At 44.1% G+C, this 25,665-nt stretch overlaps 1 protein-coding gene across 1 annotated transcript in view; it reads left to right on the top strand.

Annotated features, from left to right (window-relative positions):
* ATP6V1A (ATPase H+ transporting V1 subunit A) overlaps positions 1 to 25,665 on the top strand; it is a 39,542-nt gene that overhangs the window by 790 nt on the left and 13,087 nt on the right. Inside the window, exons 2-8 of the mRNA XM_024202270.3 lie at positions 15,938 to 16,032; positions 17,097 to 17,225; positions 19,262 to 19,476; positions 20,311 to 20,448; positions 22,235 to 22,386; positions 23,219 to 23,381; positions 24,962 to 25,070. Coding sequence (XP_024058038.1) covers positions 15,951 to 16,032; positions 17,097 to 17,225; positions 19,262 to 19,476; positions 20,311 to 20,448; positions 22,235 to 22,386; positions 23,219 to 23,381; positions 24,962 to 25,070 — 988 coding nt within the window. The 5' untranslated portion in view covers positions 15,938 to 15,950. The remainder of the gene's footprint in view (positions 1 to 15,937; positions 16,033 to 17,096; positions 17,226 to 19,261; positions 19,477 to 20,310; positions 20,449 to 22,234; positions 22,387 to 23,218; positions 23,382 to 24,961; positions 25,071 to 25,665) is intronic.

Here is a 25,665-nt window from a genome sequence, read left to right as displayed (position 1 = left end):
CATTTCAACAATGGGAAAGTAAGAGAACGTAAAATGGCTCTTGAATCTAGCGCTACATTGGCTGTATGCTTCCAACTACTTTGATAGGAGATCTGAAGTATCTCTTTATTGTCTCCCCTTTCCGATCTCTTGTACTTACCTCGTCCAAACACTGCTCTTAACTAAGGGAAGGGGGTTGGGATGTTTCTGTTGGCGTTGAACGTTGTCATTTGAAGCCACTGTAGATCAGCTGATAAGGTGACTCAGTCCCATAGGGAGAGTCTCTTTATGGCTCCCTATCCAGTGTCCCCACTACACCTCTGTCTTGGCATGATCTGGTGGTATGAGACCATAGGAGTGGTTCTCTAATTTTCTTAGCTCCAGCAGTTTTAGACTATCTTATTCTGGAATAAGTGTCTCCATGTGTGGCTCTGTGCCTGAAGAGCTCCATGTGTAGACCAAGTCCTGACTTCTTCCAGTACTCTCAGACACCGCATCTAAGGCTCTTATTAATTTTCATTAAGTGTTCTCCTCCTGCTCCTTTTGCTTGCACAGACACAGATAGGCCCATCAGCCTGAGATCGATCTCAGATGAAATAATGGAATAGCTGATAGGGGACTCAACAAATAAAGAATTAAAGGAGGGTGATTAATGCCAATCTGCATGGCTTTATCAAAAGTAGATCTTGGCTAAATTGCTAAACTTGATATTTTTGATGAGAATACAAGTTTAATTGATAAAAGTAGTAGTGTTGATGTAATAGTCTTATGTAAGGCATTTGACTTGGTACTCATGACATCTTGATTAATAAACTATAACAATACAAAATCAACATGGCACACATTAGATGGATTAAAAACTGATTAATAGGTCTCAACATGTAATTGTAAATGGAGAATCATCAAGTGGATGTGTCCCACAGGTATCAGTTCTTAGCCCTGTGCTATATAACTTTTTATGTTTTTTTATTAGAGGAAAAATATAAAAATGAATAGTGATTAAAATTTATAAATGACAAAAGATTGGGGGAATGGTATATAATCAAGAGAACAGGTCACTGATATCATGATGGATAATTAGCTGAATGTTAGCTACCAGTATGACATTGGTCAAAGGGCTAATTTGATGCTTGGATGTCTAAATGGGAAAATATAGAGTAGGAAGGTTATATTACTTCCTTGTTTGGCACTGGTGCAACCTCTGCTGGAATAGTGTCCAGTTCTAGTATCCATAATTCAAGAAAGATGTTGATAAATTTTAGAGGGTTCAGAGAAGGGCTACGAGAATGTGTCTAAAAGATTGGAAAATGTGCTGTATAGCGAGAAGATGTAAGAAACTCAATCTATTTATTTTATCAAAGAGAAGATTCAGTGGATGATTTGATCACAGTTTATAGGTACCTACAAGGAGAACAGAATTTTGATAATAGAGGGCTCTTTAATCTAGCAGACAAAAAAATAACAAAATCCAGTGGCGGGAAGTTGACACTAGATGAATTCAGAGTGGAAATAAGGTGTCAGATTTTAACAGTGAGGGTAATTAACCACTGGAACAATTTACCAAGGGTTATGGTGGATTCTCCATCATTGGACATCTTTAAATCAAAAGTAAATGCTTTCCTAGCAGATATGCTGTAGTTCAAGTACAGCTACTGGACTTGAAGCAGGAAATAATACAAGGAAAATCCTATGAGCTCTGTTATACAGGAAATCAGACTAAGGCCAGAAGTCTATGAAGAAAGTCTGTCTCTTTGGGTGGAAGGTAAAGATTCCATTTTTAAAGTAGCAAAGGGATTACACAATATCCCGCCTACTGTTTTGCCTCTATTAAAAGAAGTTTGACCATGTTAGGTGTGAGCTCCTGTTGGAGGGGAAGAACAAAAATAGATGTATTTATTTTTTTTTTTCCCTTCAACAGGACTCCAAAATTTTCTTTTGACTTGAAAATATTGCTGACTTTTTTTTTTTTCCTGAGCAGTCAAGTCCACATGACCCATTGGAGGGGAACAGCATCAAGAAAACCAGACAATGGACTGAGCTGGAATATCATGCCTGTGTGTTTCAACCTTACTCACTGTGTTTTAATAAGTGTGACTACTTCAGAGGGGTAGAGTAGACAGGGAAAAACAGAACAGTCCTCTTCCTTTGTGGTACAACCATCAACTCCTAATGTTGTATTGCAGGCAAATAGTGGATCCAGAACTTCTTAATCCTCTTTTCCTAGAGGTGATCAGTCACTATGTGTTCATTGGACTTAAAAGTGATCTACCAAGGAAAGAAAATTGGCCTTATCTGCATTATTTTTGTTTCTTCATAGTGAAAACCCAAGTCCTGAAACTTTTTTCTGCCTTTTTTTTTTTTTTTTTTTTAATGTAGGGGGGAAAAAAAAAGGAACTGACACGCTGAATCAGAGCAGTGGTCTTTTAGTCCAATATCATGTCTGACCGTGGCTCATACCAACTGCTTCAGAAGAGCCACTCTGTAATAGAGGCAAAAAGGGTATATCCTGCCCTTAGGGGTCCTAACCCCCGGTTATTAAAAATGTCTTGAGGTTTAAGGGTTTATATCCTTCCTAAAACTTTTTTTTTATTGTAACTTTGTATTATTTGTTTAAATGTCTAATACTACTTTGATTTCTTCAGGGCAACTGCACCTGGGTTCCCCCTCAATGGTCCAGCAAGGGCACCCACTCTAGGTTTCTGGGTTCCTAGCTGTTAACTCCACCCATGAGAGGCAAGCATCTCTCTTTCTTCTGCCTGAGATATTTCCAGGTCGCATGGTCCCTTGACGATACTGTGAAATCCCCAGCAAAAGACAGGCTGCGTAAGCAGGCTTCTTTTGCCTTCTCTTCAGAGACAGTACACAGTGTGAAAAGAACAGAAGTACTTGTGGCACCTTAGAGACTAACAAATTTATTTGAGCATAAGCTTTCGTGGGCTACAGCCCACTTCATCGGATGCATAGAATGGAACACACAGAAAGAAGATATTTATACATACCGAGAACGTGAAAAGGTGGAAGTAGCCATGCCAAGTGTAAGAGGCCAATCAATTGAGATGAGCTATCCTCAGCAGGAGAAATAAAAAAAACAACCTTTGAAGTGATAATCGAGATGACCCATAGAATGTGTGAGGATACTTAACATGGAAAATAGATTCAATTAGTGTAATGACCCAACCATTCACAGTCTCTGTTTAGACCTAAGTTAATTGTATCTAATTTGCATATTAATTCAAGTTCAGCAGTCTCTCTTTGGAGTCTGTTTTTGAAGGTTTTTTTGTTGCAAAATTGCCACCTTCAAATCTGTCACTGTGTGGTTAGAGAGGTTGAAGTGTTCTCCCACTGGTTTTTGAATGTTATGATTCCTGATGTCAGATTTGTGTCCATTTATTCTTTTGCTTAGAGACTGTCCGGTTTGGCCAATGTATATGGCAGAGGGGCATTGCTGGCACATGATGGCATATATCACGTTGGTAGATGTGCCGGTGAACTGATGGCGTGGCTGATGTGGTTAGGTCCGATGATGGTGTCACTTGAATAGATATGTGGACAGAGTTGGCATCGGGCTTTGTTACAAGGATAGGTTCCTGGGTTAGTGTTTTTGTTCAGTGGTGTGTGGTTGCTGGTGAGTATCTGCTTCAGGTTATGGGGCTGTCTGTAAGCAAGGACAGGTCTGTCTCCCAAGATCTGTGAGAGTGAGGGATCATCTTTCAGGATAGGTTGTAGATCTTTGATGATGCACTGGAGAGGTTTTAGTTGGGGGCTGAAGGTGACGGCTAGTGGCGTTCTGTTGTTTTCTTTGTTGGGCCTGTCCTGTAGTAGGTGACTTCTGGGTACTCTTCTGGCTCTGTCAATCTGTTTCTTCACTTCAGCAGGTGGGTATTGTAGTTTTAAGAATGCTTGATAGAGATCTTGTAGGTGTTTGTCTCTGTCTGAGGGATTGGAGCAAATGCGGTTGAATCTTAGAGCTTGGCTGTAGACAATGGATCGTGTGGTGTGTCCTGGATGGAAGCTGGAGGCATGTAAATGTAACCCTTCTGCCCATCTGAGTTGGCAGCAACAAGGGCCGGGTTCAGTATCTAGGGGTTCCGTTTCAATAACACAATGCAAAACCGGCTCGAGCTCCCACCCAGTGACCTGGGACAATTACATACCACCCCCCGGGCGCCTCTAAGAGGCAATACTTCCCCTCTCGCAAGCACGGAGTCTTTAATAAAGGAGGGAAACAATGCGGCATTATGTTGGGGAAACACCACAAACAGGATTCATAACACAAACCATGAGCAAAAGACCCACCCCCAAGTAAGTTTGGCAGTATCCTTTTCCCCTCAGGGTCTTAAATCCAACAACCCAAAAGATCACCCCAAAGTCCCAAAAGTCCAACACCCCAAAAGTCTCTGTCCCTGGTCAGTGCAGCCCCAGAGTACAAAAGTTTATCTGCAGAGTCTTACCCCCCCCCCCGACTGGGTGGAAATGGGGGGGAGGAGAAAGGGGCGCATGGGGTGTTAAGGGGCACCTTACATGGTCCGAGGCTGATTGCCCCACCTCTCCATGGGGTTCTGCTGCAGCCTTCACCACGAGCCGCCCCACTCCACCAGCCGCTCTGCTCCTCCAGCCATCCCACAAACTGCTCCGCTCAGCTCTGCTCCACTCGCTGTCCCGTGAGTACACAGTGTAATTGCCACAGTCTGAGTTGCCACGCAGTTCTTTCTAAGCAAGCACATTTTATTCTTAAGTTAAAAGGAATACAAAGAAAACACACACACACACACACACCCCAAAAAGCTTAACAGTGATCACCCCACTTGCAATGTGGATTCTCGCAGGAATAGTCTTTCGGCCCCCACTCATGTTTATCCTTCATGTCACTCATTTATCCAGTTGGTCTCTTTGAATAGACCCTGAATAGGTAATCAGCCAGACAATGGGTGTCTGCTCAAAGTGCAGCTTCAAAAAGATGGATTCCAGGTGAGTCGTTTGCATTCTCCTCCCCCTTAGTATTTCCTAGGAAATCCACTTCACATGTATTATCCCCCAAAAGTCCTTTGAAGTTCCTAATATCTCCCAGAGGATGCATTAATCCTGCCTTCCTCCTAAGGAAGTTCTATACAATCCCACAGTAGTACTCAAACATTTGTAGTTTGAATGCAAATAAAAAATATATAGAGGCCCTAGCCTCTGTTTGCCAGAAGCTGGGAATGGACAACAGGGGATGGATCACTTGATGATTACCTGTTCTGTTCATTCCTTCTGGGGCACCTGGCATTGACCACTGTCAGAAGACCGGATACTGGGCTAGATGGACCTTTGGTCTGACCTAGTATGGCTGTTCTTATGTTCAATTAACCCCAACGGTATAAAACTTAGTAAGGTTTGTCTAGGATATTGTTTTCTTTCACAATGGTCTTCCACAAACTGTTTTTTGTTTTTTTTTTTTTTAAAGCTGTACGTCTGTATGTTTATATGTCTAATTCTTGCTAATTCTAAACTCTCAGCCTAGTAATATCTTTTGGCAATGAGTTCCACAATTTGAATTTGCCACTTTCAATTTCTTTGAATGTCCCTTTGCTCTTGTATTATGAGACATAGTTAGCAGAAGTTCCCAACTTACCTTACCTATACCATTTATTGTATCACATCCTTTCTTATACCTTCTCTTTAAGATATGTAGTCCCAATCTTTTAAATCTCTTTTCATGAAAGTTTTTGCAGGCTGCTAATTACTCTTGTCGCCCGTTTCTGAAACCCCTGTAACTTTGTTGTGCCCTTTGATCTATGGTGACTGGAACTGGTACAGTATTCCAGGTGAGGGTCTACTGTTGGCTTATATGGTGGCATTATAATTTCTGTAGTGTCTGCCCTATCTGTTATCAAACCCAGTATATTTGTTCTTTAGACTGCTGCTGCACACTGAGCTGTGTACAGTAATGCCCTTGTCTTTTTCCTGAGTTAATACTGTTAATTAAAAACCTTGTAAGAAGTCTGAGTAGTTCAGATAATCCACATTAGGGGGAACTACTTTGCATTTGTAAACACTTAATTTCATCTGCTATCATGTTGCCTATTGACCTACCTGTTTAAGTCTCTCCAAAGTTGCAATTTTTTTTCTGGTTTTGACTAATTGAAATAGTTTTGTCATGTTTAGCTTCACTGTTTGCCCCATTTTGAGATAATAAATATCTGTAACAGTTGTCCTAGTGCAGAATTTTTTTACCATTTGTACTTTGCATTGTCTTCGCCACGCTGAAACTCTATGGATGTCTGCAGACCTCTTGGAGTTATGAAATCTCAAGTAGTAAGGAAGTGAAATCTAACAGAGGAAGCTATTTTTAAAAACAGTTTTATACAACTATTAAATGCAAATTACTGACAAACGGTTGGGAGGCATGATCTCTATGAATCAACGCCATTGCACCTTTAATTAAGGGCTGAGACCTCTCCCAGGCAACTTTTCTGAGTCAGCCAAGAAGTTCTCAGACAAAAGGATAACAAGACTTCACATTCTTGATATTTTTGAAGAAAAAACAAGCAGGAAGGGGAAAAATCTTTGCCTCCTTCAGATTAAAAATAATTCTATTTTTACCCTCCAGTGCTGCTTCTAGTGCAGAGGTGGGCAAACTATGGCCCGTGGGCCACATGCGGCCCGCAGGACCCTCCTGCCCGGCCCCTGAGATCCTGGCCCAGGAGGCTAGTCCCCGGCCCCTCCCCTGCTGTTCCCCCTCCCCCGCAGCCTCAGCTCGCGCTGCCACCGCCACAATGCTCTGGACGGTGGGGCTGCGAGCTTCTGGGGCAGTGCAGCTGCAGAGCCCAGCCTGCCCTGATGCTCTGTGCTGCGCGGTGGCGACGGCGTGGCTGGCTCCCACCGGGCGGCGTGGCTGTAGCACTGCCAGCCACCGGCGCTCCAGGCAGCGTGGTAAGGGAGCAGGGAGCGGGGGGGTTGGATAGAGGGCAGGGGAGTTCAGGGGGGTGGTCAGGGGATGGGGGGGTTGATGGGGGGCGGTCAGAGGGCGGGGAACAGGGGGGTTTAATGGGGGCAGGGGTCCTGGGGGGGCAGTCAGGAATGAGAGGGGGGATTGGATGGGCTGGAGGGGGAGGTCAGGGGCAGGGGTTCCCCGGGGCAGTCAGGGGACAGGGAGTAGGGGTGTGTGTGTGTATGAGGCAGGGGTTCTGGGGGGGGCCATCAGGGAACATGGGGGGGTTGGATCGGGCAGGAGTCCGGGGGGGTGGGTCGGGCCACGACCCCCTCCCCTAACTGGTCCTTCATACAATTTCCGAAACCCGATGTGGCCCTCAGGCCAAAAAGTTTGCCCGCCCCTGTTCTAGTGATTGGTTCTCAGAGCCTCTGCAACATGAAATCTGTCTGGTTTTGAAATGAAGTAATTGGCAACTGAGAGAGACTTCCAAAGTCTCATTGTGCATGTGAAAAATTTACAATGCACTGGGCAAGCTGAGCTGAAATTTGCTCACAGTCTGTCTTTCAATGCAAAATTCAGCATATTTGGGGTGGGGGGTGTTGCATTGAGACTGGGCTTCTGCTTTCAAACATTACACCACCATAAACCATGCTCATGTGACAACTTCCCTTAAAGCCACATCATCTACTGAGAAACCTTAAATACAGGGCTTGTCAACATTTCTGTGCCCTAAATAGGAATAGTACTTATGAAAGCAAGTTTCTGTGAAATTTAAAAACATTCCCTCTCCCTCCAGTGTTGAGAGCCTGAACACAATACACTGTCAGTAGGGTTGCCAATTTTGGTTGGGTGTATTCCTGGAGGTTTGATCACATGACATGATCTTTAATTCAAAGATTGATCTCCAGGACAATCCTGGAGGGTTGGCAACCCTAACTGTCAGTGAATGAGAAGGAAAGTAAAACACTTCTCTGGTGAAATGCAAAAAGTAGCCAGCTGCAAATGACTTGGGAGAAGGGGCACACTTCTTATATTGTCAGTCGCGGGACCTAAAAGTGTCTGTCTTCTAGATCCTTAACACTTAGTTATACTACATCACAATTAAGATGTAATTTTAAAAAATACACCACCACTTTGGCAGCACACAATTATTAACACCATTTTAGGAATTCTCCAAGTGCTGCTGGCTGGTATTTTTTTTTTTTTTTTTTAAGGTGCCGTAATCTGACTGATCTTATTTCTACAACTCCGTTAAAAGTTAGCTAGTTTTCCTCCCCCTTTCTCCCTCTACCTTGAAAATTCAGCCATAACTTAATATCCCTTTTCTCCTCTTACAACATTACCTCACAAATTCAACCAAATTCAGAATTCATCATAACCTCTCCTAGAGGAACTCATGAATTGTCCTATTGTACTTACCTATAGTATTAGACCAGTTTCTCATAAAGGCCTCTTTATACGAAATTAATTCAGATACAGTTTTCAAAACCAATTGGCTTTCAAACCTCCCTTTTCTTAAACTGAAGATTTGGTAACATTCATCTTTCTTTAAAGGCAAGTGTCCCTTACAAAGGAATCTTTAGCATCACAGTATCTTAAACATTCTCGCAAACATTCTCGCATGTAATGTTAAATGAACAGGGAATTCTTTCTTTTAGAAGAGCTCTAATCACTACATACTAAATTGTTTGAGAACTTGAGCACAAATGTCATTAGCAAGTTTAGTTTGTCCTTTCATTGCTGCATCTATTAGTCCAGGAAATATATTTTCTAGTGGATAGGCTTATTCCAGGTGCAGGTATATTTAATGAATTAATGTATGTGAAATCTTGGTCCTTGCTAAAGTGCTAATGGCAAAATCTCTTTCCAGCGGTCTTGTACAACCTTTATCTCTTATAAAATAGTAATATAGGCCAGAATTGTGTGCTTCTAGTATAGGACTATTGTTTGTTCTCATTTTTTATGGGTTGGAAAGTTGAATATGGTATCTCAGTAACAAGATATGTTAAATTTTAACGTAGCTTTGCACCCAATTAACTTTAACTGGATTGTAAGGAAGGGCAGAGTTTAGCTTGAAATGAGTAAGGTTGATGAAAACCTTTCTCTTTTGGATGAACAGAGACTGGCTATTGCGTGAGGCATATGATTATAAAGCCATTCATCCCCCACATGTGATACAGAACCCTGAACTGGGTCTTTTCTATCTTTTGCAACAGCTACTCTCTCTCTCCTCCCTCTGAGAAGAGGCTGTCATCAGTTGTTAAAAGACACAAGCCCAAACTTGGCTTTTGGTAGCTAGAAAACCCTTATCCTTCCTCTCTTAGAGGTTTGTTTTCTTGCAACTTAACTCTCCATAAGTACCGGTAATTTGCTAATTATTTTTGGATCCCAAATGCTTTATATTTAAAATTGTTTCATTTAATTTGTTAATGTTCATTCACATTACAATAGTTCATTGAAATGTCAAGTTGTCTGATTCTCTAAAACAAAGAAAACATGACTTAAATACAGATTTAGCTCCTTATTGTTTTAACTTAGATCCATGTAGGTGTTGGTAAGCCTTGTAAAGCCTCCAGAATTTCTAGCCATTTTAGCAGTTTGGTTCGTTGCCACGCTGGCCACTCCACAGTTATTTGGTACTAAAGCACTTAGGATTTGTCTTCACAAGAAAACTTCAGCATGTTTGAACATGACTTTCAAGATTTAAGTTAGCCTACATGATGCTGATTATGTCTGACCCTGGTCAGTGTAGATCAGGACAGACTGTCTTCTGTGTCAAGTCAGCTAAATTGTGACTAAACCCTGAGGTTAGCTGGCATGATACTGGAGATTGGTCAGTTTTTTGTGTCATGGTCAAACACAGTACAGTTTTCTACTGAAGTCAAGCTCTTGGGTTACTGCTGAAATCTACCAACTTTGAATAGGAATCTGAGTCTTTGAACATGGATGTAGGTTCTAAGCCAGTGAAGAACTAGAAGCCACTTTGAAGCAAAGTTTCAGTACCTCTGTTACTGTGGAAATGGGCCACATAAACACCTAAATAGAACCAAGGTGTCTGTTTTTCTGTTGGTAGCTTTCAAAACAACGGCCAACTGATTGACTAGAGATTTTTCTAGCTCTGAGTTTAGATGGCAAGATGGCTGGGACAGTTATTGTGTGATGTGCCTCCATGGGAAAGCTAAGGCATAGTGTCTACAGCAGTGACTTTCTATCTTCCAGTATCATTCTTATGATGATAATGATTATATCTCTGGGCTAGTAAACTTCCTTAAAGACTTGCAAAATCAGCATTAATCCCCCTTGGTGCCTGTAATTCTAGAACATGTCAATCCTGTGTAGCATGCAGGTGGGGTTACTGTAAGCCTTCATTAGCTCACATCTGAAATGGTTTGTACAGAGTTCTGGGGGCTCTACTTCCATTCCCCAAGGAGAATTACCCTTTAGTCTAGCTAGGAAGCAGAAATGTTGTCGGTTTAACTTGTGTATTTGCTTACAGTGATTCAGCCATTATGTTCCCCCCCCTTTTCCCCATTCCACCCTCCTGTAAAGTTTTTCTCTATTGGAAAGGGAAGTATTAACTGGCCAAGTGATGGGAAACTAATTGCAGTGATGACTGTATAGTTTGTTACTAATTTCAGGGCCCTGACCACACACCCTGAGGTTGCTGAACAGTCGGATTTGCACAGCATGCTACACGCCACTCTCTTAATGGGCTAAATGAGCATAGAGAGCCCCTATAAAATGTGTCTCCCTGTTTACAACAGAATCCATAGGCCTGTGTGAACAAAACACTCTCAGCTGAGTCTGGCTCATGGGTTGGGAGCTACAGTAACTCAGTACGAGGTGAGAACCTCTTCAGCCTGAAGAAACTTCTGTGGAAAACTTTTTTGTTCTTAGTTCAGCAAATGTGTGCTGTGGTGCCAATTCAGTAAGGGTTCCTGCATAGTGATCCTGTAAGCTTGTCTCCTGGTGGGAATCAAAACTGATCAGACAGTTTCACTGCATTTGAAACAAACCTCTGCCTTCTCAGTTTGGTGAAATGACTGTGGTAGGTTGAATCCCAGCATGTAACTTACTGAGGCAAAACCACTGGGCCAGCAGGATTCTTCATGTCAGTCCCATGCTATGTGCATGGTGGAGTGGCAGCATCTGTGCTGTTGTCCTAATGAGAAGGGTTAGTAACTACGCTTATTTTGTTGTTTTTTGAGGCAACTATTTTAAGATGGAGACTTCTGCAAAGACCTACTGGCTCCTTGGGACAGGGCTCACGTCCTCCCATCTTTTGTGCAGTGCAGAGCATGCTGTTGTCATGTAACTGTTTTCCACAGCAAATTCTAGCAGTTGTTACTCCAAGAAGAACATTGGTCTCCATAGCTAATGCCCTTCTTCTGCTTGCTAAGCAAGAGAAGGCTTTTAATTTTAACAGCACTAAATCACCATATGGACTTATTGCTTATCTTACCATGGGTTCATTCCCTATTTTAAGCACTTAAGCAATAAGTAGTATTGCAGTTTCTCTCCCGTTTCTTCACTGTATCAGCTGTGTTCCATTCACAGGCTGCTGATTGTTGTTGAGCATTAAGAAACAGTCCTTTAAAACTGCGTTAGAATTAGCATCTCGTGTTCAGCTAATTACTGTTGTGCTGCTTGACGTGCAAGCATAGCTATGTAAAACCACCAAGAAATAGCTAGATAGAACTTTGCACTGAAACTGATGTATGGAATCTGAAAGTGAATTCACTGATTGTATAGACTGACTTAAACAGATAGTAGAAAGTGTCGTAAAATTATGCATCCTTTAAGGGTTTTGTTTAAGGATGTTAATTTCCAAAGCTGAATGTACTGGCTTTTCCTCTAGAGACCATTGCAGGAGGAACTTGCTACCAATGGTGATGTTCCTTTTACCTCCTCACAGTTAATAAAATGAAGCTGTATTTAGGAATAAGAGCTCAGATGGGCCTCGGGCAGCTTGATTTGCTATTGCAGCATTCTCAGTGCTGTTGGGGAGAGACTGATGAGTCATCAAGTCAGGTGACTGTCTTTGCTGTGTGTATGGAATTTCTTCCCTCTCTGCAGCAGGCTTTTTGCATCCCTCTATGTAGGAGGTTTGGGGGGCCTTTTGGGAAGGACAGTCATTTGCTACTAAATGCTGCTACTTTAGTGCTGAAATCTGGGGTTGCTTCATCTGGCCTATGGACTTTTTGCCTATCCTTTTCCCTTACAAAGCAAGGTAAGAAATCCTTTGATATTTATGGTATGATAAATCTAGAGTCATTTGTTTCCTGCTACAAAAAGGCACTTTATGATCATCTCATCAGGGTCTTAATTTCTAAAACAGATTTTTGTCCCAGGATATGGGGCCCAAATTTTGAACGGCATTGAACGTTTCTCCATCAGTGATTACATGTCTACTATCTTTTGCCTTTTAAATTTATCATGACAGAGAATATTGGGTGCTTTCTTACACTGGCAGCAGAAAACCTTTCACTTCTTGGGGGACAGCTCTGCAGCCAAGTGACTTTACTGGGGGGAATCTAGGTTGAAAACTACTGGATCTGGGGCTTTTCTGTCTGTTACTTATGGATCTGTTACTTTTTAGTCTGTTACATTCTGTGTAACTGCTCTGCTCATACTGCAGGTAACCAAGGAAGAGTGAATTATGTGTAGTGTTTAACCCCAGGGGCTGAGGGAGTCCTCTTAAGGGACTAAAAGAATTTAGTAAAATCCTTGCGTGTCCAGCTCTGTTAACATAGTAAGGTGGTTTTGGCTGATGAGTGGTCGGTAGTGTGGTGGTGGTGGTTAAATGCTAAACACAATCAGTATCTGCGCTCGTAGTGCAGTGCTGGCCGGCAGATAGCAGCCTCCCATGTGGGGGGCACAGTACAGAATATAGTGACACAGTCCTTGCCCCCTAAGGAGATGACCGTATGGTCTAAGATGAAAACCTACAGAACCAACCTGAGCACCAGCTACCAGGCAGCTCAGTTGGGGAGGGATGCAGAGCAGTGGTTTCTGAATCGTGTTCAGTATTTCAAGGATTGTAGCCCCTTGAGAAAGGTGTCCGTGCTTCTGGGCCTTGTGGCTTGGTGCACCAGGATGTGGAGGCGGTTCTGACCAGGTGGGAGAAGGATCCGAAGGGAGTACTTAAGCAGGTTTCATTGCCAGGGTAGTGGAAGCCTTAGCAGTGGATGTTGGTTTTGGAGAGGTAGGCCAGACCAGTGCTGTGCAGACATTGGGCATGTCTACACTGCAGCTGGGAGGCGTGATTCCCAGCCCAGATAGACCACGCTATGTCAGCATGCCAAAAATAGTGCAGCATGGGCAGCCGTTTGGACTAGTCACCCAAGTTCAAGCCCATCCAACCCCATGGGTTTGAGCTTGGGTTGCTAGCCTGAGCCACTGCCTGTGCGACAATGTCCCCACTGCTATTTTTAGCATGCTAGCTCGAGGTGTGCGAGTCTGTGTACCTGGGCTGGGAGTCGTACCTCCCAGCTGCAGTGTAGGTGTGTCCTTAGAGGTCAGGATGAGGCACTTGAAATGGTTGGGTCAAGGGCAATCTAATGGAATGATTCCAAAACTTTTGACATGGAGAGAGTGGTAGGTGAGGAAGATGACTTTGGTAGCCTTCTGGACAAAGTACAGGGAAGCAAGGGGGGGAGTGGGATGCTAGAGAAGGGGGGCAGATGGACAAGATCTAGGTAGGGTGTTTTTGCTGCAGGTCTAAATGAATGTGCTTGTCTGTCATTGGAATGATTGCTTTTGCCTCAAGCTGTGGGCTCTTCAAAAGCTCTGACTGAAGATCAGTTAAACCTTTTCAAATAACATCACTGGCTGTGGCTCACAGCTGACCTTCCTGACCTAAACAGTTTGTGTTTGAGCTCCAGAAGGAGCTGACGTAGAATGGTGTGACCTGATCCAAGTCCCTTTATGCCTCTGTTAACCTAGGTGGGAGCATGGATGAGGAGCAGCAACTTTGTACCTCTCATTGTCCAGTCACATCAGAATGTAGATTGGTCTTTGGTTCAGCACACCGTTTTAAGGATTGTGTAGGTAGGAACTAACCCTGCAGTAGTATTAATGGCTCTGGAGCTTCCATCGGTGACCGATCTCTTGGAGTGAATGTTCTGGGTGGAATTTTAAGTCCTGCTGCTTTTTCAGTGGGGCATGTGGAATAGCACAGCTGGAGCCACTGCTGCACTGATTCCCTTGCCTGTGACTCCTGAGCTTCAGGTGGCCTTTTGGTGATGACGCCCTCTTAAAGTTGTGAAATAGCTGATGGAATTCTCAACAAACTTTTTAAAATTGGCTTCTAATGCTAAGCTACACAGTATAGCTTCACAATGCTGAGGACTCCACTCTGTTCCTGAGCTACTGCACGGTCACAGGACACTTCGTGCCCAGAAGGACTAGGTAGCTCTAGGAATTAGAAATGGAACACCCAGCCTTTCATCTCTTGGTTACCAGTTCCCATTCAAGTTGGTAGGGACTGAGTCATGATCATCTCTTCAGTGGCCTGGGAAATGAATAAATGGGTATCCACATCACACAAACCACTACTGTGAGTGAGCACTTGGGCTTGGAAAAACCTGCTTGTTCAGGGTGAGTAGGAATTCTGGCTGAGTGGGGCTAGGGAGGAGCAGAGAGCCCACGTACAATGGAAGAACTGGGAGACCGAGCCCTATGTGCCCTGGAGAGCAGCAGCCTTCTCCCTACTATCCCTAGAGAGCAGACTGGGAAGAGGAGCCCTGCAAGGAGGGTGGGATAGGTGATGTGTATGTGCAGATGGAATAGCAGCACATGCATCTTTCACCAGGTCTAGTAGGTTTTGGGGCAAGTTTTTCAATCCCTGATGAACCCCTTTGTTAACTGTCTCAGCAGAGACACTGGGCATAGGGTGCGCTATGAGCCTAAACTTAGCTCTCCAGGGTTGGTTTGATGGTGGGGATGAACTGCTCTTGGCTGTATCCGATCTGCACTCTGGGTACACAGAGCAGTCAATCTCCAGGGCTTTTCCCAACACTTTATTTGGATTTGTTCTAGGAATGAATTAACATATGGGTAGCAAGTGATGCCCACTTAGATCAGTACCATTGTGGTGAGTTTCCAAGATAACACACAACCAGCAGGATGATGGGTGACAAAGCAAAGAGCTGTTAAAGGCTGTTATCAGGACCTCAAATGCAGTGTAGCCCAACTGCCAGTTATTACAGGAAGGACATGGATCTGCAGTCTGTTCGTGGCCAGTCAATGAGGAGTTGTTTTGCAAATCCTTGTGTTTTAAGCTCTAAATCTATTTTTAAGTCTTTCCCAATCCGTAAGTGTAAGGCCTCCTGTTAGCCCTGCAGAATCTATCCAGCTGTCTAACAACAGACCGTATAGCAGCTGGATGCTGTGGTGTTGGCATCACTTGACTTGTGGAAGGAGTACATTTGATGTAGCAATCTCAGAGACATAACGAACACTAAACAGTGACGCTGTAAAAATGCACTGGGGGGATTCCAGGCATAGTCGTACTTTAGGCTGCATACAGTACTTATGCCGCTCAGAAATGCTGGTTTGAAAGTTGTGAAATCACTTATCATTCTAGTAAATGTTGCAGATTGAAGTGAGCCTTACAGCAAGGGGGAGGGGAGTGGGAGATGAACTTTGGGCTTAAAATAATACATTCAAAGCATAGTTTGCTGTACTTAGTGGTGTTAAAATCAGGGTGGAAATAGTTCCACCATAAGCTCCTGGGGCCCTGTATTGCCAGTGTCACAATGTTGTTAGTAACAAGGCTTGTTCATACTGGTATGTCTTGCTGAATTAAAAAAACAAGCAAACTGCTATTGACTATAGCTGGCCATGAATTCATAGTGGTGAAGGGGGAGCGGGGGGGGATTAAGGTGCATCGGACTATGTGAATTTTGAGGCTCCTGCACTGGGCTTTCTGTTAATTGGAAGCAATGGGAGAGGGGAGCTGAAAAGGGGAGTCCGCTACTCACTGGGTTAGGTCTCTTCCTGCTCTGTAGAGAATGAACTGTTGATTGTCTTCTTATTGGGCAGGTAAACGGGCAAGATGAACTTTTCCAAGCTACCCAAAATCCGAGATGAAGATAGGGAGAGCGTGTTTGGCTACGTCCATGGAGTCTCAGGACCCGGTAGGTGCTGTTTGGTTGGGGAAGGCGTGGGTTCAACATTGTATTATGAAAACTGTTTCATGGATCTTTGTCCTCTTGGAGGAAGCACAGTGAAGCTTTTCCAAGTGATTAATTGTTCCCCCCCACACACACATACTCTACCTAGCACAAAGCCCTCAAAGAGCTGTCTGCTGCTTTACATGCATGTACGAAATTGAGCGTCACCAGCATGGGAAATGTCAGTAAGGTGTTACTATGTATTAGTTTTATTTATTATAAATCAACCACTGTGAATGCGTGTCCTCCTGTGTGTCAAACCCTGTGTATTAGAGGGCATTGTATTGAAGAAAGCAGGACACCTTTAGGAATCTCTTAAACATAACAGTCACATTTCATTCATAAGCCAATGTATTAAATTATTGTAGTTAGTTTCTGGTCATTTAGGATAGTGAGGTAGCTTAGGGCCAAAATATAATCCACTTTAAAATAGTTCTAATCAGGTGGCAAAGGCTCTATCAACTTTAAAGATCTGTTTAAAAATCATCTGTCACTTTCCTGCAAAATCAAACCTATCAAATACAAATAGTAACAATAAAATGGCACAGTCCCTGGCCCAGCACACTCCATAAGTTAAATGGACAATACACCAGATGGGCTGATGTCAGAATAGTGGGGGTGTCATGTCTTTTTTTACTTTTCCCAGGGGTGAATGTGCTCATGATGGGCTTTGGGGAAGGAGTGTCTTTTTAGTAGGGATTTGGGAGGATCGTCATTTAGAACCTTAAACCTTCTTAGTCTCGTGCTGAGTACAGGGCATATCCTGGATATGAATTACAGCTGTCTATAGATTACTAAGGTCTGATGGCGGCTGGCCATAAGCCCCAGGGAGCAGGGGTAATAAGCACAGGACACTTTTGTTTTGGCTCATAAGTTCTGCAGCTGTCCCTCCAGGACCCGCTTACTACTTACATGGACTGACTGGGTACCAGACCTCTGCTTTCTAGCACTCTACATTCTCTGCTGGGTTAGCAGACTTCTTCAGACAAGATGTGAAATAGTTTCACCCAGGTGTCTTTCTTTTTCAGTGGTCACTGCTTGCAACATGGCAGGTGCAGCTATGTACGAGTTGGTACGAGTTGGCCACTGTGAGCTGGTGGGAGAAATTATCCGGCTGGAGGGTGATATGGCTACTATCCAGGTGTATGAAGAAACCTGTATCCTTCTCATTGGTGTCTTTGAGGCCAGTCAAACTAAGTAATCCTAACAGGTAGGATGATGAGTACAGTAGAGCAAATAAACAAACCTCAGTGGGACTAGATTGCAGTGGTCATAGGCAGAAGCCATCTCTGTTCCTTATCCCTTACACAGGTTTTGATGGAGCGTGTGTAAAAAGTGCATGATTACATTGTTATAATTGCACAACCCTGGTAATGAGACAGTCTTCAAAGTACACCGCTGCTTCTATAAGACTTGCATAATATATCCTGTACCTATTACAGTTCAAGGCAACTGCACCTGTATTCACCCTCTGGCCCAAGAAGGGCACCCACTCTAGGCTCCCGGTTCCTCAGCCATCATTTCTCTTGGACAGAGACCTGTCTTTCACTCCCTCCTGACCAGAGTATTTCCAGGCTGCACATTTCCCTGCCTACACTGTGATATTCCCAGCAATCCAGGCTGCCTATACAGGCCAGTGTCTGGGCTTTGCTTCCTTTCCAGAGGCTATGAACCGAGAAATGACCAGCAGTTACAAGTTACCACACAGCTCTATATAAACCAGCACCTTTATTCTAAAAGTAAAAGCAATACCAGAGAAAACATATTAAAAACAATAAAAGAATTTACAGACATGCTAAAAAGCTCACCAGGGTCACCCCAACTCCAGCCTCGGGCTTTAGTAGGAGTCCGTCTTTCAAAACCCACAACTGGACTTTACAAACTTATAATGATGGGGAACTATCTCAGACAGAACCAGAATGCAGACTGGACAGATCAGTCTGTTTCTTTTATAGCTCAGGCCTTTGATCACCAACTCCCGGAACAGGTAATCAGCAGAATGTCATCCTCTCCTCAGATGTACCGTCAAAAGGCTGGGATTTGGCATGACTGGAGGTGGGGAATTTGCATAAACCTCTCTGTAGATATTTCCCCGGAAACCTACTTGGGGTCCCACATTCATTCCTGCCTTTCTCAGTATAGTCCTTTGAACTCCCACACATCACATCACATCCCCCCGCTAGAGAGGTTATGTACAAGCCCAATAAGGTTTTTCGAGGATATTGAAGGAAATTTCCATCAGTCTCACGTCTCCTTAAACCTCAATCCTGATTTAATGTCTAACTTCAGTTACACTTGAACTTGGTAACTGGACTGTATTTGTTCATTGGCAAATACAAACAACAAACACCAGAGCTACCAAGCAAATTCAGTTTTTGGTGGTTGTTTTTGCTTTGGTTTCAAAAAGTGTGTACTATTAAAATATCCTAATACAGCTTTAAAATTGGGAAGGATTCATCCTTTGGGTGGATTCAGATTTCTCTGCTAAACATAAGCATATTGCACATGTATCCTTGGGAAATCCATACTGTTGATCCAAACTTGCTTGCTACAAAAATGTACCATCTAGTTTTGGTAATAAATAATGATGTTGAAGGAGGGAGAACATCAGGGAGGGAGCCATTAAACTTGGAGTTGGCTACAACATCTCCATCTCTGTGCAAAAGTATTGTGGGCTATGAAGTCTCGCTGAAGTTCTATTTTGAGGGCTTAAATGGAGAATAGACTTCTTGCCTACTGACTCCACAGGTTAATTTCACACAGGAAGAGCCCTTATATAGCCCTCATCACCAGGGTATGTGAGCACCTTCCTATAGCACATTAAATGGCAACTGTCACTTGTGACTCATTCTCTTATCCTCTCCCCAGGAGGCGTAAGTCACATGAGGCTCTTTAGAGATGAGCTAGCTTTTATCTGTCCTCTTTGGATCTCTAAATATAGTTGTGGGTTTCCAGTAAACTTTTCCATTTTGTGGCTCAGGACTAGTGATCATAAGGGAAAATATTTAATGTCTCCTCTCTGGAGAGTGAAAACATCAAGTTTAATCATTCCAGCCTGAGGTATGAGAATAGAGGCTGAATGCTTATCTCCTTTGCGATACATTGCATTGCACAATCTGAGCAATTGAATTGGTGAGATAAAATGTCTTTTGGTAAATGCGTGGATGAGCTTTTCCTGAACCGACCTCTTTAGCTGGTGTCTCTGTAGGAGATCCTGTACTCCGTACTGGCAAACCCCTCTCAGTGGAACTTGGCCCTGGCATTATGGGGGCCATTTTTGATGGTATCCAGAGGCCTCTGACAGACATCAGCACTCAGACCCAAAGTATCTACATCCCCAGAGGTGTCAACGTGTCAGCTCTGAGCAAAGACCTCAAATGGGACTTTTCACCTTCCAAAAACCTGCGGGTAGGCTATGACAAAGCTGCCAAAAATCCCCCAGGCACATTGCAGTGTGGGGGAAGAATGTGCAGAGTGATGAATTGTGAGTCACATTTTCAGATAGATTGTGTCTGTGAAACAGAAGTCCAGTGAGCTTGAGGGTGGGCATACTGGTGGATTAAGGCAAAGTGGCTATGAAAGAGCAGGCAGTGAATGTCTGTACCACTAATGTGATGCTAAGTGGCACAGTTGGTAAATACAGTGGTACCTATTAAACTGGATGTCTTTACAGTACAATAAAGATTATTAATGGGAACACGCTGGGCATAGCAAATAGGATAGCTATAGCTCTCTAACGCATCCGCTTTCTGGGAGAGGGTGGTATACTTCTGCAAATGGAATACTTCTAGCCAAGTTATTTTGTCAACCCTGAAGACTTCCTCGCTGCTGAAACGTGAGACCTTTGATTTGATTGCCTTCTTCTAGTACCTCACTTTCCATTGCCTACAAATTGGCGCATTCCATCTTTGCTGTACTCAACAAGTTAGTCTGGCTGATGGGTAGAAAGGAGGCCAGGGAATCTCCACTACTCATCGGTAATCACACAGCTGTCTGAGCCTTGCAAGCCTCATTGCATATAATGGTTGCTGTTCTTGTGTAGGCTGATAGCACGTTTCTAGCAGGGCTGTCACAGTGCTAGTAAAAGATGCAAACAGGCTATTGTGCTTTTACAGTGCCTTACACAGAAGACAGTCAGGGTGCTAGATTTAAGGATTGTTTTATAAAGCCTTGTGCTTCTCTCTCTAAACCTGAAGCTTCCATTTGTATGACTAAAGAAATACTTTCTTCTCCTGATCCTAGGTTGGCAGTCACATCACTGGGGGAGATATTTATGGACTGGTGAATGAAAACTCCCTTATCAAACACAAAATCATGTTGCCCCCACGGAACAGGGGGACGGTAACATATATTGCTCCACCAGGGAACTACGACACATCAGTAAGTTTTCCAGATGGTGCTGGCTAGTGCTTTCCACACTCTTGCCAGAAGGTGTGTGCACCCCTTCTGTGTCCTGCAGCACCAGCCAAAGGGCATTTTATGCAGCTGGATTTTGGAGATGCAGGTCACCTGCTGCCAACTTGACAACAGTGATCACCCTAATACCTTGTGAAATCAAGCTGCTCTGTATGGTGAAAACTCAGCCTTGCTCATGTGCGTGAGCGGATGCCATTTAAATACACCATGTTTGCCACTCCACTGTGGGTGGTCCTGCAGTGTCCCATGTACATGCAGAATCAACAATGGCATTTTCTTTAGCTACTGTGCGTCACGATTATTTGAAGCTGAGGCTTTATGCTTACACTTGATTTCCTACTCCTTTGGCATTCTATGCCAAAAAATTAAAAATTCTGCGCACAATATTTTAAAATTCTGCAAATTTTATTTGTCAAATGAATGTGGAAGCCCCAGCATGGCATTGGGGAGCACAGGCCACTGGCTGCACAGAGATGAGAGATCACCCAGAACCTCCCACCCCACCACCTTCCCCAGACACAGACTCAGCGGTGAGGCTGCACCCAACTCTGACACAGTGCAAGGACTGGGGCAACCCCAGAAACACCCCAGTGCCCTGCCCCTCCATACCAGGTGCACCAGGTGTGGGCAGGCAGGCTCAGCAAGGCAGGATCCAAGTGTGGAGGGGCTTAGTGTGGGGGGTCCAGGTGTGGATGGAGAGGGTTCTGTGTGGGGCAGTCTGGGTGTGGGTGGCTCAGTGGGGGATCCGGGTGCAGGGGGGATCTTGATGCACATGGGCTTGTTGGGGGGAGGGGGTGGTTCTGGGTGCAACAGTAACGGGACTCTGCAGGTGGGTCCAGGTGAAGGTGACTGGGACTCAGCAGGGGTGTGTGTGTGGCAGGGGGGGGAATAGAGCTTGGCAGGGGGGTTCAGATGCTGGGGGAGTGGGGCTCAGTAGGGTGGGGATCCAGGTGCAGCTGGTTGGAACTTAGTGGGGTAGGGATCCAGGTGCGGGTAACTCACTGGGGTGGTGCAGGGGGAGTGGAGCTGGGGGGTGTGTGTTTCTGGGTGCAGGGGGGGATGAGGCTTAGTGGGAGGGTCTGGGTGTGAGGGGGTCTGGATGCATGGGGGTTGGGCAGGTGGAGGAGCAGCTCCCTGTACGGTGATCCCTTCCCCCTGCTGCTGAGGAGCAATGGGTGTAGGAAGCATGGGGTGAGAGGAATTTGCAGAGCTTCCTACAGCTGGGGGAGAAATCTGGAGGTTGGTCTGACATGGCCTTGGATGCCATGCAGGGGAAGAGGAAGTCCTGTCCTGCCAGCTGGCATTGGCAGCTGAGTCCGGCGCAGGGTAGGGGCCACACCATCCCACCCTCTGCCGCACAGTGATTTACTTCTCTGCTGGCTGCCCTGGGAACCCAAAACATACTGCTGGGGAGGGTCACATGATGGCTCTTGTGGCTCCCCTTTGTTTCCCCATCAGGAAGTCATTTTTCTGCTGGGAAACAAAGAAATCTGCAGGGGACATAAATTCTGCGCATGCACAGTGGCACAGAATTCCCCCAGGAGTAATTTCCCTGTCATTGTAAATATGGGAAGTGGGCTTCCCGCAGGCTGGAGTAGTACACTGAGGTGTCTGGAAGGCCTATGGCTCTAAAGAATTAATGGTGTGCATTGCTGGTGGGATTCTGTATAGACTTGTGAGAATGAGAACTTGCACATTCCCCCAGCATCTAGCTGTCTGCTTACTCCGGGTGTCTGCTGCCTTCTGGTAGGATGTTGTCTTGGAGCTGGAATTTGAAGGTGTGAAGGAGAAGTTCACTATGGTCCAGGTCTGGCCTGTACGTGAGATCCGTCCCGTCACTGAAAAATTACCAGCCAACCATCCATTGCTAACTGGCCAACGGGTCCTTGATGCCCTCTTCCCGTAAGTACCACCTGGGGTTCTGTGGGGCTTGGTTCTGATCTTTGTACAAGAATTCCTTTAAGAGAAGTGGAAAATATATATAAATCTCCTATGCCCCAGAGCAACATCCCAAAAATGGTGATGCAAGTACTTCAGAGGAATCCCTGGCAAAAACAAAATTTCCCTGTGCACCAAAAGGAGGAGGAAAATGTCATAATAAAACAGGCCTAGTAAATACTATAACTGGGGAGTCTCCAGATATAAATAGTCAGAGTTATCACTTATCTTATCATTGAGAAAGCAGCTTGTACAAGGGCCTACATTTTCCAAATTGGAGGCCTAAAGTTAGGCACCTGCAACTCCCAGTGACTTCAGAGGCTTGGCACCTGTGAAAATAGACCACTTATTTAGGTGCCTGCATATGGATTTAAGTGCCTAACTTTCGGCATCTATGCTTGACAACATTGGCCTAATGTCTCATGTCACTTCTTCTTAATGATGCTTCTAAGTTGGATGTTCAGCCTGCTCATTCCTCAGACATCTCCATTAGTGAAACATATTTTTGTACTGAACCTGTTCCAGCTGTTGTCCCAGCACTAGCTAGTTACTCTGGGAACAGTGGTAGGTGCTGTTGGTGTAGGGGAGGGACAGCCTGTTCCCTTTGTTCTGGCTTGTTGAAATATCGCATGTACATGGGGTAAACCTGGTTCCATGTGCCATCTTTGCCGTCTTAGGCAAGTGAAGTGAGAGAGCCTCAGAGGGCTGAGAAGAAAACTTATTCCAATTTGCAAACAGGACATCGCTTGTCTTTGTCTGAGTTCAGTATAAACCAGTCTGGCTCTTCTTTCCTCAGGTGTGTACAAGGGGGTACTACTGCTATCCCCGGGGCCTTTGGCTGTGGAAAGACTGTGATCTCGCAGTCTCTCTCCAAGTACTCCAACAGTGATGTTATCATCTATGTAGGCTGTGGAGAACGAGGAAATGAGATGTCTGAAGTACTCAGAGATTTCCCAGAGGTCAGTATGGGATGTAAGGATTCTTTCCAAATGTTCCTGGGAACAGAGGTGTTGCATGTGTCTTGTTGATATGGTGGCTTTGAACCACTGGATACTGTCAGACCCTCAGCTGTTGCGAGCCTCATTTCATGTCCCTCCAGACACCATGTGGCGTGGCAATCTGTTGTGCTATAGTAAGAGCTGTCATTGTCCCATCCAGGGAAGGATGTCAGTTTTGGGAGCTCTCAACACAACATTTGAACTAACATTGGGATAAATGTTAGTTTTAAAACAAACCCAAAATAATAGGCAACATTACATAAATGTTGAGGTTTTAGTTGCACCCATGAAGAAAATCTTTTCAAAAGCTGTTTGAGTTCTGCCCCTTTGTATGTATACACTAGTGTTGAAGTAACTGAGAATGTAGGTGCTCAGCATCTCTGCAAATCAGATCCTAGGGGGTGTTATTGCGAGATAATACAGACAATGTGACAATGTGCTCTTCAGTGCTTCTTTCTTTATAAGGGGAAAGGGAATCCCTGTCTCTGACTGCGGTTGCCTAATGGTGGGTCTCATTGCCTGGGGTGTGATTTATGGAATTGAAAACTCATGTGTGATTGTTTTTTTTTTTTTTGTTTGTTTGTTTTTAAATCTAAACCCTAATGTAGCATTAAGACTGTTTTGCACATCAATTTATTAACTTGACTACTGTGGTTCCTTCCTATAGCCCTATGTTTTCAAAGCAATATCTGTGCAGTTCCCTGTTCTTCCCTCTCCACCTCCCTACCCCCACCCCCCAAAAAAATCCACCTTAGTTGTCGTTGGGAGAGTTGAGTCATCCCTTTACAGGGATGCAATAGTAGGGGGGACAGGTGTGCCTCCTGGGAGAGCTAGCTTCTTCTAGAAATTACAGAGCATAGTGCACAAACATGTAAATAGATTCTTTTCTGGCCTCACGGGGAGGCTGAGGAAGACTAATTAAATTCACAAAGACAATACACTCCGCATTTCCCTCACAAGTTTACTGAACAGTAACACTGCTAATACTAAAATAAGCCAACAACATGGCAAACGTAAGAACCAGAGAGCATTAATATAACAATACTGCTCATCTAGCATATTTACAGGACATGGTCTGAGCACAGGAGTGAGGCTGTGAGTTCTAATCCCACCTCCTGCTCTAGAAAGTAATTTACCTTTTCTGCCTCCGTTTCCCTATCTACATATTGTCCACAAAGGTTCCAAAATACAATTGTTTTTGTACACCATTTTTGAAGGTGAAAGCATTTATATCTGTTCTAAGTGGTATTGATCCAATTACCTGAACAAGCTTTACCTCTAGTAAATCTGTCCTCACCCTTTCACCGGTGGGCAAACCGAGGCATGTAAATTAAGGGATTTACCCAAAGACACTTGGTGTCTCAGTAACAGAACAACATATAGAACTCACAAGCCCGAAGTCCAGTCCCCTGCTCTCGTTGTTAGACCACTTGTGAGGGCAAATACTCTTGTACTGGGTCTTTTTCTGGCACAGGAGTGGGGGGGATAATCACTGTAGGGTTATACAAATTCATGTGCTGCTTTTTTTTTTGCCTTTTTAGCTCACGATGGAAGTTGATGGCAAGGTAGAAAGTATTATGAAGAGAACAGCCTTAGTAGCAAATACCTCCAACATGCCCGTCGCTGCCAGAGAAGCCTCTATTTATACCGGTAAGAGTTACAAGAGAAGTAAAAGCTACCCAGGATAGGTGTCATCTTGCCCTCTGGTATATCCAGATTCCAATGTATTCTCTGCTCACTAACTCTGCTTAGTTTCAGAAACTGATCTTTCTAAACCTTACTTACCCAATAGGTTTTGTGTAGTAGTTTGATCTTCTCTTAGACATAGGCTGCCAAGGAATTGCATTTGCCATTTTAATCCTTGCTACTAGTGTGGATTTTTTGTCAACTCTGATCCTGTAGTTGTTTGGTATCAACTCTGTAAAGCTTAGCTCATTCTGGAGAGAGTATGGTTTCTTGACTGTGGAGAATACAGCTATGCACGTTTTTATCTCACTTTACATTCCCCCATAAATTGGTGGGATGAGGGTTATGCCCTTCATCTTAAAATACAAGCTGTTTACTGAATGCTGTCAAATACTTGAGACAAAACCTGACCTCCCTTAAAGTTATTGTAGTCTGCCAGTTTGGAAACCAAAGGATGCGTCCCATTAGCTTTAAATCCCCTTCTCTACTGTAAAGGACTGTTTTAAAGCCACACTTTGGGAATAGCCTCCCTGTCTGTTACACCGCCTCGGAGGCAACC

The sequence above is a fragment of the Terrapene carolina genome, unplaced genomic scaffold (assembly GCF_002925995.2).
Source record: "Terrapene carolina triunguis isolate 2854851 unplaced genomic scaffold, T_m_triunguis-2.0 Scaffold242, whole genome shotgun sequence".
Taxonomy (NCBI): domain Eukaryota; kingdom Metazoa; phylum Chordata; order Testudines; family Emydidae; genus Terrapene; species Terrapene triunguis.
The sequence above is the reverse complement of the archived record's forward strand: the minus strand, read 5'-3'. Positions and strand labels throughout refer to the sequence as shown.